We start from the raw sequence: 15,299 nt of genomic DNA on the forward strand, positions 1-15,299 counted from the left end.
TCTGATCTGGAGGTGGCGAGATTGGAGGTGGGAAGTGCACTTAATTAAACAGGGTGGTGTTGTACCGAAACCCCGCTGCCTTTTAGGTCCTGGACTGGAAACCCCATGGTCAACCTTCCTGTCCCACCATCAAATAAGGCCGTAAGCCAGATATGATCTAAAGAAATCCATCAAAGATGCCAAAAGCCAGTACCGGACCAAGCTCGAGTCCCAGGCTAGCCACACGGAACCCCGCCGACTATGGCAAGGTCTGCAAGACATAACGGGCTACAAGATGAAGGCATGTAAAATCGTCGGCTCCAACGCACCCATCCCTGATGAGCTCAACGCATTCTATGCCCGCTTTGTGCAAGAGGTCAGCGACAGCGAGGCCTCCACCCTAGAAGCGGATGAACTTGTATCTGAGATCACCACTGCAGACATCAGAACAGCCTTCTTGAAGGTCAACCCACGGTACGCCACTGGCCCGGATGGGGTACTCGGACGAGCACTCAGGTCTTGCGCGGATCAGCTGGCGGGGGTATTCGCAGACATCTTCAACCTCTCTTTACAACAATCTTAGGTCCCTATCTGCTTCAAGAAGACAACCATCATCCTTGTACCAAAAAAATGTCAAGCAGCGTGCCTTAATGACTATCGTCCAGTGGCTCTGACATCCATCATCATGAAGTGCTTCGAAAGGTTAGTCATGGCACAAATCAACTCCAGCCTCCCGGATTGCCTTGATCCACAACAGTTTGCCTACCGCTGCAACAGGTCCACAGCAGACGCCATCTCCATGGCCCTGCACTCTACCCTGGAACACCTAGATAACAAAGACACCTATGTCAGACTCCTATTGATCGACTACAGCTCAGCCTTCAATACCATCATTCCTACGAAACTCATCTCCAAACTCTGTGGCCTTGGCCTCGGCTCCTCCCTCTGCGACTGGATCCTGAACTTTCTGACCCACAGGCCACAATCAGTAAAGATAGGCAACAACACCTCCTCCACAATCATCCTCAACACCGATGCCCCACAAGGCTGTGTCCTCAGCCCCCTACTATACTCCTTGTACACCTACGACTATGGCCAAATTCCCCTCCAACTCGATTTTCAAATTTGCTGATGACACCACCGTAGTGGGTCGGATTTCAAACAATGGCGAGACAGAGTATAGGAATGAGATAGAGAATCTGGTAAACTGGTGCGACGACAATAATCTCTCCCTCAATGTCAACAAAACGAAGGAGATTATCATCGACTTCAGGAAGCGTAGTGGAGAACATGCCCCTGTCTACATCAATGGGAACGAAGTAGAAAGGGTCGAGAGCTTCACGTTTTTAGGTGCACAGATCACCAACAACCTGTCCTGGTCCCCCCATGCCGACACTATAGTTAAGAAAGCCCACCAACGACTCTACTTTCTCAGAAGGCTAAGGAAATTTAGCATGTCAGCTACGAGCCTCACCAACTTCTACAGATGCACCATAGAAAGCATTCTTTCTGGTTGTATCACAGCTTGGTATGGAGCCTGCTCTGCCCAAGACCGCAGGAAACTACAAAAGGTCGTGAATGTAGCCCAGTCCATCACACAAACCAGCCTCCCATCCATTGACTCTATCTATAATTCCCGCTGCCTCGGAAAGGCAGCCAGCCAAATTAAGGACTCCACCCACCCCGGACATACTCTCTTCCACCTTCTTCCGTCAGGAAAAAGACACCAAAGTTTGAGGTCACGTACCAGCCGACTCAAGAACAGCTTCTTCCCTACTGCCATCAGACTTTTGAATGGACCTACCTCGTATTAAGTTGATCTTTTCTCTATACCTTGCTATACCTGTAACATTATATTCTGCAGTCTCTCCTTCCTTCCCTATGCACGGTCTGCATTGTTTGTACAGCATGCACGAAACAATACTTTTCACTGAATACTAATACATGTGACAATAATAAATCAAATCAAAAGTGGCCAATTAATTACCACTTAACGGCCTCTTCCCACTGCTGCTAGGATTAACCCAAGTCCAGGCAAGCCTGTCAATGTGCAGCCAGCCAGTGTACAGAGTGTGGGCTGTCTTGACACCCGGGGCGGAGAAATCGCTTGATCAAAGGCGCTCAGTGCCTGACCGATAGCATGGACATCTGGCAGGGAGTGCCCGCTGATAACCATCCCTTACCCTTGATTCTGAAACCCCCATCCCCCCTCTCCATATGATCCCCAACTCCGCTACCCACCCATTACTATCTTTCTCTTGGCTCCTGGGCTTTTGGTGGGGGGGGGGGGGGGGCGGGGGGTCGTTGCTGTTCCGACAGCCATCACAGCCTCCTCTGTGGCGCAATCGATCACAGGAGCTGCCGTTGCTGATTGGCCGGCAGTTTTTGGGGAGCATCCAGAACTCCGCCTCCAGGATCTTGATTCTGGAGGAAGGCCCGCTGGCCTGCCCGAATCTGCCTGACTGGCTTAAGATCCGGCAGACCTTCCGAAGAATAGACAGCCTCTCACCGCCTCTCCAGCCAACGGACGAGACCTTCACCGGCAACGGAGAATTTCACCCCATGTTTGCAGGCCACAGTCAGAAACATAACCACACAACAGTCAATCTTCAGAAGCTTCCTTATCAGAAGGACCAACATATGAAAACTAGAAGCAATAAAGTTTGTCTCTTTGGAGGTATTTAAGGGAGTGTGGGATATTGTGGTTCATTGAAAGAATTAATTTTCATTTATATGGCACCAGTTATAACCTTCAAGTTGTCCAAAAGCACTTTACAGCCAATGAAGTACTTTTGAAGTATAGTCACGGTTGTCATGTAGGAAATGCAGCAGCCAATTTTCACAGCCAGCCAACGCCCACTAACGGCAATGTATTAGTGACTAGATAAATTATCTTCTCGAGATACTGGCTGGTGATAAACATTGGCGATTGCACTGGAGACAGCCAACCCAAAGAGCCAAAAGACGCAGATTAAAAATGCTTGGTTGTCTTTGTGACGTGATTATGTTACTATCAATTTGCATCTGAAAATTTGTTGGCAATTATCAACACTGCTGGTTGGTGCCAGGCAAAATATGCAAATCAGTAATTGGCAGCCAATCCAAAGCTCGGGGCAGTGCAAGGAGTTCAAGGACTTTGTAGTGGAACATTTAGAAAGCAGTGGCAGGATCAGTCAGAGTCAGCATGGATTTATGAAGGGAAAATCATGCTTGACAAACCTGTTGGAATTCTTTGAAGATGTAACCAGTACAGTTGACAAGGGGGAGCCAGTCGATGTGGTATACTTGGACTTTCAGAAGGTGTTTGACAAAGTCCTGCATAAGAAATGAAAGCGCATGGGATTGGGGGAAGTGTATTGAGGTGGATAGAAAACTGGTTGGCAGAGAGGAAACAAAGAGTAGGAATTAAAGGGTCCTTTTCAAATTGTCAGGCAGTAACTAGTGGGGTGCCACAGGGATCGGTGCTGGGACCCCAGCTATTCACAATATATATTAATGATTTGAATGAGGGAACAAAATGTAACATCTCAAAGTTTGCAGATGAAACCAAGTTGTGTGGGAGAGTGAACTGTGACGAGGATGCAGAGATCCTACAGCATGATCCGGACAGGTTGGGCGAGTGGGCAAATCAATGGCAGATGCCGTATAATTTGGATAAGTGTGAAGTTATTCACTTTGGAAGCAAAAACAGGAAGGCAGTTTACTACCTGAATGGTTGTAAATTGGGAGAGGGGAATGTGCAGCGGAACCTGGGTGTCCTTGTGCACCAGTCGCTGAAGGTAAGCATGCAGGTGCAGCAGGCGGTAAAGAAGGCTAATGGTATGTTGGCCTTCATTGCGAGAGCTTTCGAGTACAGAAGCATGGATGTGTTGCTGCAATTGTACAGGGCCTTGGTGAGGCCACACCTAGAATATTGTGTGCAATTTTGGTCTCCTTTTCTGAGGAAGGATGTCCTTGCTCTTGAGGGAGTGCAGCGAAGGTTTACCAGACTGATTCCAGGGATGGCGGGACTGACATATGAGGAGAGATTGACTAGGTTAGGATTGTTCGTGATGAAGTTCAGAAGAATGAGGGGGGATCTCATAGAGACTTATAAAATTCTAACAGGATTAGACAGGGTAGGTGCAGGAAAGATGTTCCCAATGGTGGGTGTGTCCAGAACCAGGGGTCACAGTCTGTGGATTCTGAGTAAACCATTTCGGACAGAGATGAGGAGACATTTCTTCACCCAAAGAGTGGTGAGCCTGTGGAATTCATTGCCACAGGAAGTAATTGATGGTAAGACATTGAATATATTCAAGAGGTGGCTGGATATAGGACTTGGGGCGAATGGGATCAAAGGTTAGGAAGAGAAAGCAGGATTAGGCTATTGAGATCATGATAAATGGCAGAGCAGGCTCGAAGGGCCAAAAGGCCTCCTCCTGCTCCTATCTTCCATTTATCTTTGTATCTATAAAGTGTTTTTGTCTCTGGCATGCAGACCCAAGCCCAGTCTCGCCTCATAGAACATAGAACAATACAGCGCAGTACAGGCCCTTCGGCCCACGATGTTGCACCGAAACAAAAGCCATCCAACCTACACTATGCCATTATCATCCATATGTTTATCCAATAAACTTTTAAATGCCCTCAATGTTGGCGAGTTCACCACTGTAGCAGGTAGGGCATTCCACGGCCTCACTACTCTTTGCGTAAAGAACCTACCTCTGACCTCTGTCCTATATCTATTACCCCTCAGTTTAAAGTTATGTCCCCTCGTGCCAGCCATTTCCATCCGCGGGAGAAGGCTCTCACTGTCCACCCTATCCAACCCCCTGATCATTTTGCCTCGTGGAGTCAAACGCTCTTCTGCAACTCACTCAATGGTCTCGAGCATGGACATACCATTCAGTGAAATACTGAACTACAGGAGTTAGCAATTCGCAGCTTCACCCCCTGGTCTTGGCTGGTTCAGTTGGGTGCGACAGTTGGGTCATGTTGTCCATGAACGTCTTCTGGTCGCTGACCTGTGATGCTGCAAAATGGCCACTCAGTACCAAATGCTTGGTGAATGGCCGGAAGTATTGGGGATGCTGACTGTTCCTGATCTTGATTTCCTCTTTTTGCTGTAGTTTTGGATGAGCCAAGACAGGTTGAACACCTGTCCTTATCCATGTTTCTATCGAGATCGGTAGATACATGTAGGATAGAAAACTGGGCACATCTCTAGGAGGGAGCTGGTGTTGGGGGTTCAGAGCAGGACTTCATGGATTGAAACTGGTACGCTGTGTGTAGGTTCTGGGAATACCCCCAGTGTATCTGGGTTGAGCTTCACTGTGCATGTCCATGGGGGTGTGGGCAAGGGTTCCTTATGCTTCTGGCAGACAGCGTCAGCTCCAGTGAAATCAAAGCTGGTGGATGCTCAGATTTCACCCCGGGCAGTGGGCAGATGGGTGGAGGAAGCTCGAAGTTAAGGAATCACCCACCTCCGGCAGAGCCCGACCAATTCAGGTGTACATATGATGAACGTCTGAGGATCCTGGGATTATATTCATTGGAGTTTAGGAGGTTGAGGGGAGATCTAATAGAAACTTACAAGATAATGAATGGCTTAGATAGGGTGGACGTAGGGAAGTTGTTTCCATTAGCAGGGGAGACTAGGACCCGGGGGCACAGCCTTAGAATAAAAGGGGAGTCACTTTAGAACAGAGATGAGGAGAAATTTCTTCAGCCAGAGAGTGGTGGGTCTGTGGAATTCATTGCCACAGAGGGCGGTGGAGGCCGGGACGTTGAGTGTCTTGAAGACAGAAGTTGATAAATTCTTGATTTCTCGAGGAATTAAGGGCTATGGAGAGAGCGCGGGTAAATGGAGTTGAAATCAGCCATGATTGAATGGTGGAGTGGACTCGATGGGCCGAATGGCCTTACTTCCACTCCTATGTCTTATGGTCTTATGTACGTGTTTGACGGCCTGTTCTGAGCAACCGGAGATGATTAGAAGCAGGAATTGCCAACAGTAATATATTCCTTCCTGTGCGATGCCTTTAGGTGAGGAGCTGTACTCTGGCGTTGCCACTGACTTGATGGGCCGGGATTTCACCATCTTCCGCAGCCTCGGGAGGCGCCACTCCATCAGGACCGAACAGCACGACTCACGCTGGCTAAACGGTAAGTGCCTGCCCCCCCCCTTGCAAAGGGGCCGCACCCACAAACGTCTCCATTCTCGCTGCAGGTGCTGACTGACAGAGGGTGGAGGTTGGGGCACAGGTTGGCTACGTGCCCTGTGCTGAAACCGAGAAAAGAGGAGCAGGATTCGGCCCATCGAGCCTGCACCGCCAATCAACATGATCGTGGCTAATCCTCTTTCTCAGCACCATACTCCCATACCCTCCCCATCCCCCTTGACCCCTAAGAGTTGAGAAATCTATTTATTTGCTTCTTAAATATATGCAGCGACTTGGCCTCCACAGCCTTCTGTGGTCGAGAGTTCCACAGCTCCACCATCCTCCGAGTGTAGAAATTTCTCCTCTTCTCAGTCCTGAATGGCCTACCCTGTATCCTGAGGCCGTGACCCCTTGTGAAATGCAAATGAAAATCGCTTATTGGCACAAGTAGGCTTCAAATGCAGTTACTGTGAAAAGCCCCTAGTCGCCACATTCCGCCGCCTGTTCGGGGAGGCTGGTACGGGAATTGAACCGTGCTGCTGGCCTGCCTTGGTCTGCTTTCAAAGCCAGCGATTTAGCCCTGTGCGGTTAGTGCTTCAGGAGAACACGGCCGTCATTGCTGCAGCAACAACATTCTCAGAGACATGGGTGGATGCTACAAGAAGCCGTTGTTTTTTTTTGGGGGGGGAGGGGGTGCAGAGCCCTGCGGTTTGAAGCTGGTAATTTAGTAAAAGGGCTGGGGCTCAGACCCTCGCTGTGAAGCTGCCCCCACTCAAACCTGAGATCGTGACGCAGCAGGGCCCACTGGGACAATGGCCTTCATGAATAACCTCAGCCGCTAATTGAAGGGGCCAGGTTTAGCTCAGTGGGTTGGACAGCTGGTTCGCGATGAAGGCCCTGCATTCTCAACTTTGCCCCTTGCCTGGGATGTGGTGACCTTCAGGTTAAATTACCATCAGCCACCTCTCCTCCTAAAAGGGGAAAGCTTCCTTTGGCACTGTGGCGACTTTCTAATGTCATTACATCATGGCAGACAGCCATTCAGCCCATTGAATCCATACCAGCTCTCTGTGGAACATTCAAATCAGCCCCATTCCCCACTCTATTCCTGTAGCCCCCCAGGTTTATATCCCCAAGTGCCCATCCAATTTCCTTTTGAAATCATTGACTGTCTCCATTTCCACCATCCCCCATATGGCTGACATATTATCCCGCTGTCAATCCTGTCACAGGAGCGCAGTATATTGTGCTAAAACAGCATTCTGGTTTTCAATTTTGAGGGGACAATTCCCTGATCCCGTGTCGTCATTGGCCATTGGGGAGCTAGACCCGCCGTACTCTCAGGATTATCTTGTTAACGGGAAGCTTGGTACCCGTTTGCTGGGCAGCCTGACCTCGAGGCTACTGGCGAGCTCCTATTACTTCAAGAGAATTCAAAGAGAATGAGATACAGAGGGGGTGCGAGAAAGGCCAAGAGGAGAACGAGAGAGAGAGGTGTTGGGAAGAAGAGATTGAAACGGGCTGAGGTGAGAGAGGGAGAACTAGAGAGAGAGAGGGGGAGAGGGGAGGCCGAGGAGAAGGAGCGAGGTGAGGGGACAGAGAATTGAGGAAGGTGGCGAGAAAAGAGCCGGAGAATGGAGATAGAAAAAAAGTTTGGGAAGGGAAGAGACGAATGCAGCGGAGTCGGGAAGCGAAGTCTGGAAAGAGAAAAACTGGAGCAGAGAGAAATGGAAAAAATAAGTAACAGGATTGGGAAAAAAAAAAAAATAGCAAGAGGAGAGAAGCCGAGATTAAGGCAGCGGATCCTCTGTTGGGTCCCAATTCATTGCTGCTTTGCGCCACCATCAGGTGGTTTATTGTATAACATTGGTTTCACAGATTCTGTATCAAGTCAATTTTAAACATAATATTTGCGTGCAATTTAAATTTACTATTTTGCTTCATTTCGCAACATGGATTCTTTTGGAATTGGAAGGATGCTACCATTTCTTATCCTAACTAACTTCTGTGGGGGCCACGATGGGTTTGTAGAGTCAGGCAGACGGTAACTTTATTAACAACAATATGTACACAGGGCCAGAAGTTCGCTGCTGGTTCCCTCTCTAGCCAGTACCACACCGGCCAGCTCTGCTAATGATTGCCCTGCCCTGGGGTAACTACTTGTCCCCAGCAAATAAGTCCGGGCAGGTTATAATACTAACCGTTATTCCACGTGAAGACATTGGCCCAGAAAGGTCGGGAGCCTTATTTAAATAAATCATAATAACATCAGAGGGCTTCCCCACTGTATTGTCCCCCGCATTGGGATGTCCCCACTCTCGTTGGCGAGGTTCATAGAACATAGAACATAGAAAATACAGCACAGAACAGGCCCTTCGGCCCACGATGTTGTGCCGAACCATAACAGGTTTTTAAAAATAGGAATCAGGTGAAGGTAATCCACCAGGGCCCACAGGTAAGTAAAGCCCCTGGGTGAGGGACACATTCCCTGACACTGCCCCCTGGCAATGTTGGGGGTGCCCATGGCGATTCTGGTGTCCGTGGGGGCCTTGCCCGCGTGCTTGTGTGGTGGTGGGGGGGGTTCTCCGTGTGCATGGGGGACTTACGTCTTTAAAAAAAAATCAGATAGAGATTCGCGACGTTGCCGGCCTTTTCCAGTCCGCCTGCCAGCGTGGCGGCTGACCACGCCTCCGTTTCCCGCCTGCACCCGCGCTTGGTGCTAAAATGATAAAATTCCGCCCATCATCTGTACGTCACCCATTTCTCACAAACCAGAGTTCGTGACACCTCACCCCCTCCCACTCCAATCCTTAGACAAACCTGTGACCAGTTTTTAATCTTGTTTCTCTGCGCAGACCCCAAGTTTGTTGGTTCCTTCTGGATCCCCGAGAGCGACAACCCCGACGATGACAAAATCTACTTCTTCTTCCGGGAGATGGCCGTCGAGGGGCAGAACCTTGGCAAATCCACCTTCTCTCGAGTGGGCCAACTGTGTCGGGTATGTGATGTTATGGGCCAGGGTTTAGAGAACCCGAAAGTGTATCATGGAGTTCACCTGGCCCACAACTTTTAATAGATTATGGTATGGGGAGCACACGGCCCACTCTGCAGGTGTGGTACAGCAGAAATGGAAAAGTATTTTTTAAAGCAAAACAATGTTTATTCTATGAACTCAAGTTAACCTTTTTAAAACATACAATGAACATCTTAGCAACCATTAATTCAAATACAAACCCCAAAGAATACAGCACCAAGTAATCCTTAAACTGTCCTTTTGACATCCATAAGACTTTAAAAAGAACTTTAAACAGAAGCATATCAGGTTAAAGTCACGACTGAGAGCAGTTATTAGTTTTAAATCACCAAAGGATCGATTTACAGTTTTTAGATTACAGAGAGGGAGACTCATACATCTTCTGGCTGTGACTGCAGCTATCCAGCTCTGAAAACGAAACTAAAACACACCCTGCAGCAAACAGCCTAAAACGAAAGTAAAAAGCTGATGACAGCCCAGCTCCACCCACACTCTGACATCACTGATAAACACTGATTTCTTAAAGATACACTCACATGACAGTGAGCAAATACTGGGCAATGGAGATGGGACATGTGATGTCTACCCAATGAGGCCCATTTAGGACGGTGAGGGGTGGAGAAAGAGACCCCCCCCCCCCCCCCGGTCTCAACCTGGCTTCACTGTCGGGAGCTTTTGCAGCAACGACCGCACTGCTCCTTCCTCAGGTGAATGATTTCTTTGATTTCACTGAATGGTGAGATCGGCTCGAGGGACTAAATATTCTCCTGTTCCTGTGCTGTTTAAGAAAGGAAAAACTGACATTTTAATCGTTATAACTATCTCAGAACATCTCAAATTGCTTTACAGCCAATAAAGTAATTTTGAAGTGTAACCAGTGGTGGAATGGAGTGAATGCAGCAACTAATTAAGGGGCTGGTTTAGCACAGTGGGCTGAACAGCTGGCTTGTAATGCAGTACAAGGTAGCAGAACGGGTTCAATTCCCGTACCGGCCTCCCCGAACAGGTGCCGGAATGTGGCGACTAGGGGCTTTTCACAGTAACGTCATTGAAGCCTACTTGTGACAATAGATGGTTATTATTATTAATTCCAACGAGTACCAATGTAATTATGATCAGAGAATCTATTTTAGAGATGGTCATTGAGGGATGTGTTCGGTTAGTTCAGATGACCAACCTGCGGTGTGGAATAATGCTAATATTATGAATTCAATCGCTACGCTGACTGGGGTGGTTCTTGGGACCTGTCTCCTTGCCCCACAGTGAATAGGCATGAGCCACAATTAGCAAAAGTCAGGAAACCATGATGCTATTTATTTGGGGGATTGAGATATAAATATTAACCAGGACATTCCGCCCACAGGTGAACTCAGGAGGTGCCGGATGCGCTGTGTGCCCAGGCATGTCAAAAGGACAGCCCTTACTCTTTTTCAATATACCACTGCGGGATCTTTCACATCCAGTTTAAAGAACAAATGTGGCCTCGGTTTTACATCTCCACTGAAAGATGAGATAATGGGACAATGGCTTGGAGGATCAGCCATCATCTGTTTGAATGGTGGAGCAGATTTGATGGGCCGATTGGCCTACCTCTGTTCCGATTTCCTTTGTTCCTACGATCCCCACTCGCCTCTGAGTCACAAGGTTCACGTCCCACTCCTGGGCTTGAACATAAAAGTCTGGCTGACACTCCAGTGCGATACTGAGAGAGTGCTTCACTGTTGTTGACGGCATCTTTAGGATCAGACATTAAGCCGAAGCCTCACCTCCCTCCTTGGGTGGTTGTAAAAGGACCAGTGGCAGGATTTTGAAGAAGAGCAGCCAGGGGGAGCCTTGGCCGATCTTTATCCTTCAATCAGCATCACAAATACAGACTTTCTGCACATTATCATAGTGTTGTTTCTGGGAGCTTGCTGTTGGCTAATTGGTTGCCCTGTTTGGTACATTGCAACAGTGACTACACTTCAAAAGTACTTCAATGTCTGTAAAGCACTTTGAGACTTCCCGTCGTTATGAAAAAAGCGACACAAATGCAAATCTTTCCTCTTCTACAAAAAGGTGGCGTTGAATGTTACAGAACAGAACCAGAGAAGGTTATTAATAGAGCTCTCAGTAGGGAATGGAAAGTTCTAATCATCCATTAATCGTTGGACTGGATACAGAAATGCTGCAGGAGGGTACTTGACGGGCATTGTAAGTGATATGGTGACTGTGCAGAAGAGATTAATATCTGTTTGCAGATGGTTTGGTATATTCAACATCAGACACTGAACATGGCAAGAAAACAACTGCAAGAAGTAGCTTAACACTCCGGAACAATCGATTGCTCTTTTCTGTTTCTTCCCGCCACTCCTTCCCACTCCATGATGCGTCTTTCCCCCTCCAACCTTCCTTGAACTGCTGATTAGTGCTGGCATGAAGCCCTTTGGGCATTGTTCGTTAACTAGCAGCTTGCTGACCTGGTTAATTTTGCGATGGGGAAAGAAAAGTCTAACCGTGTGGCTTCTGGTCCGTCATTGGATGCTGCTATGCCTTTGACCCTTGTGTATCCTGGGGCAACGAGAGTCTTTTTGTGGTGGCTCGCCACTCAAAGCAGCCCCCACATCCAAACACCCCCAAATCAGTTCCACTCAGGAGAGTGAAGAACAAAGGAAGCTCGGGCTCGTAATTGAATCTATAAAACATTCCGTTATCACAGAATGAGGAAGAAGGTGGTTGTTTCGTCAGATAATAACTTGCAAATCAAAAGAAGAACAGGAGGATACCGTCCAGAGAGCTTTATCCAAGTATGACTGTCCAATGAAAATGTATTTGGGGTAAGGTTAAATTATCCAACTTATAACAGATTTTTCCCCAGCTTTGACTGTACTAATGGGTACAGTTATTACCATCTTGACTAGTTTGCAAACTTCTTTTCTGGTGAGCAGCTCAAAGCCATCATTCGAATTGAATTATTATTTTTTATTCATACACGGTGTGGTAAACACCACTAGTAACACATTGCATGTATTACGGTACTGCCCATGTATTGCAGGTACCACAGTAAATCCCAGCCTGCTGGCTCCTCCCAGCAGGCGGCGTATAAAAGTGTCTGCTCTCCTGCGCTGCTCCCATTCTGGTTCCAGCTGCAGGAGGCACAACATCTTGTGCAATAAAGCCTCGATTGTTTCACCATTCTCGTCTCATGGTAATTGACGGTGCATCACACTGGATGTGGGCATCGCGGGCTACTAACTTCATTGCACTGTTAATGTAAGCCTGCTTGTGACAATAAAGATCACTGTTATTAATATTATTATTTATTGCCCATCCCTAATTGCCCTTGAGAAGGTGGTGATGAGCTGCCTTCTTGAACCGCTGCAGTCCACGTGGTGTAGGTACACCCACAGTGCCGTTAGGGAGGGAGTTCCTGGATTTTGACCCTGTGACAGGGAAGGAACGGCCGAAATAATTCCAAGTCAGGGTGGTGAGTGGCTTGGAGGGGAACTTCCAGGTTCTCATGTGTCGGCTGCCCTTATCCTTTTAGATGGCAGTGGTTTGGAAGGTGCGGTTGAAGGATCCTTGGTGAGTTCTTGCAGATTCATTTTGGAAGCAAAAACAGGAAGGCAGAATACTACCTGAATGGTTGTAAATTGGGAGAGGGGAGTGTGCAGCGGGACCTGGGTGTCCTTGTGCACCTTTCGCTGAAGGTAAGCATGCAGGTGCAGCAGGCGGTAAAGAAGGCTAATGGTATCTTGGCCTTCATTGCAAGAGGTTTCGAGTATAGAAGCAGGGATGTGTTGCTGCAATTGTATAGGGCCTTGGTGAGGCCACACTTGGAGTATTGTGTGCAGTTTTGGTCTCCTTCTCTGAGGAAGGATGTTCTTGCTCTCGAGGGAGTGCAGCGAAAGGTTTACCAGACTGATTCCAGGGATGGCGGGACTGACATATGAGGGGAGATTGACTAGGTTGGGATTGATCTCGCTGGACTTCATAAGAATGAGGGGGGATCTCATAGAGACTTATAAAATTCTAACAGGACTAGACAGGGTAGATGTTACCAATGATGGGTGTGTCCAGAACCAGGGGTCACAGCCTGAGGATTCAGGGTAAACCATTTTGGACAGAGATAAGGAGACACTTCTTCACCCAAAGAGTGGTGAGCCTATGGAATTCATTACCACAGGAAGTAGTTGATGCTAAAACTTTGAATATATTCAAGAGGTGGCTGGATATAGCACTTGGGGAGAATGGGATCAAAGGCTATGGGGAGAAAGCAGGTTTAGGCTATTGAGTTGGATGATCAGCCATGATCGTGATGAATGCCGGAGCAGGCTCGAAGGGCCAAAAGGCCTCCTCCTGCTCCTATCTTCTATGTATCTATGTATGTATCATCTTGTAGATCGCACACATGGCTGCCACTGCGCGTCGGTGGCAGAAAGAGTGAACGTTTAGGATTGTGAATGGGGTGCCTATCAAGCTGGTTGCTCTGTCCTGGAAGGTGTCAAGTTTCTTGAGTGTTGTTGGAGCTGCACTCATCCAGGCAAGTGGAGAGTGTTCATCACACTCCTGATTTGTGCCTTGCAGTTGGTGGACAGGCTTTGGGGAGCGAGGAGGTGAGTTACTGACTGCAGGATTACTAGCCTCTGACCTGCTCTTTGCACAGTATTCGCTGGGCTGATCCAGCTCAGTTTCTGGTCAATGGTAACTCTACATTGATCCAATCCTAGATTGTTGGCTCAAGAGGAAGAACCCTGATTGGGCACCTAATCTACCAGGCCATTGGAATTAATATTGAAGAACATTGAGAGTTCATCTGCTACTGCATCCACCATCCATGTCCATGCCTTTCTCACCTCTAATGTTCTTCCAGCTGACCTTCCACATTGCACCCTCTTTCAAACACTGCTGTCTTGTGTCCTAACTTGCTCCAAATCCCATTCACCCATCATCCCTGTGCTCCATTATCTAAATCAGCTCCAAGTTCAACAACATCTCAATTTTAAAGTTCTCACCCTTGTTATCAAACCCCCCTCCCCTCCCATTCCCACCATCTCTGTAACTCCTTCAATCGTACAACCCTCCAAGATCTCTGCAATCCTCTGGTGTTTCGTGCATCCCCAATCATCCATGCTTTCAGCTGCCTGGGCCCTAAGATCCGGAATTTTTCCCATAAATCTTTCTGCCTCGCCACTTGGGCTTCAGACTCTAAAGGCGTCGCGATGTATGGAGAGAGCACGGGAGCGCGGGAGTATGATTTTGCGATAGAGGATCAGCCATGATCACAGGGAATGACAGAGCAGGTTAGAAGCGCCGAATGGCCTGCTCCTGGTCCAATTTTCTATGTTTCAATGTCTCGCCTCCTCTAAGCTTTTTATCACTTTACTTAAGAACTCCTAATGTGGTTCGATGTCATGTGTTTTTGGCAAACCCTCACTGGGCCATTTTACATGTTGAAAGCCCTTTATAAACAGTGCTTTGTTGCTGTTGACTCTGCAATCACTGACCGAAATTCCCACCGGATGCTACACACAGACCAATTTTTCCCAATGAGGGGAAGCGCCCCCCCCATACACACTGTACCTGACAATAAGGCTATTATCATTGTGAATGTTAGATGCTTGTGTTGGGTGGTTGCGGGGGTGGGTGGGTGGGAGATGTTTGAGGGGGTGGCGATGGAAAGAATAGCTTTGGCTGCCGTTACCAATCTGAAAACCCTTTCACCTATTTCAGAACGATCACGGAGGTCTGAGGAGCCTGGTGAACAAATGGACAACATTTCTGAAGGCCCGGTTAATCTGCTCTGTCCCGGGAAGCGAAGGGATCGACACTCATTTTGATGAGATCAGTGAGTAGCTTTGCTCTGTGGATGAAAATGACTTTCTTCCCCTCCGCGCCAATCACAACAGCAGCAGTGTAACTTGAGACATATAACACGATGCTCTGCGGAGACACAAGGGGGAAGAGAGCAGTCGCAAGCGACTCTATATTGTGGTAATCGGTCGATAAGTAAAGAAAGGTTTGCACTTGTATAACGGCCTTTATGACCTCACAATATCCCAAAATGCTTTGCAGCTTCTGCAATGGAGTGCTTGCTGCAATGTAGGAAATGCGGCAGCTAATTTATATACAACCAGCTCCCACAAAACTAAATGTAAGTCAAA

The 15,299-nt window shown here is 47.9% G+C and overlaps 1 protein-coding gene across 5 annotated transcripts in view; it reads left to right on the forward strand.

Moving 5' to 3' along the window:
• The window catches only part of sema3b (sema domain, immunoglobulin domain (Ig), short basic domain, secreted, (semaphorin) 3B), a 421,273-nt gene that overhangs the window by 369,309 nt on the left and 36,665 nt on the right, over positions 1-15,299 (forward strand). For all 5 annotated transcript variants that reach the window (XM_072472978.1, XM_072472977.1, XM_072472975.1 and 2 more), the window contains exons 7-9: positions 6,007-6,126; positions 8,978-9,120; positions 14,869-14,983. In XM_072472978.1, the coding sequence (XP_072329079.1) occupies positions 6,007-6,126; positions 8,978-9,120; positions 14,869-14,983 (378 nt within the window). The remainder of the gene's footprint in view (positions 1-6,006; positions 6,127-8,977; positions 9,121-14,868; positions 14,984-15,299) is intronic.

The sequence above is a fragment of the Scyliorhinus torazame genome, chromosome 13, assembly GCF_047496885.1.
Source record: "Scyliorhinus torazame isolate Kashiwa2021f chromosome 13, sScyTor2.1, whole genome shotgun sequence".
In the NCBI taxonomy this organism is placed as follows: domain Eukaryota; kingdom Metazoa; phylum Chordata; class Chondrichthyes; order Carcharhiniformes; family Scyliorhinidae; genus Scyliorhinus; species Scyliorhinus torazame.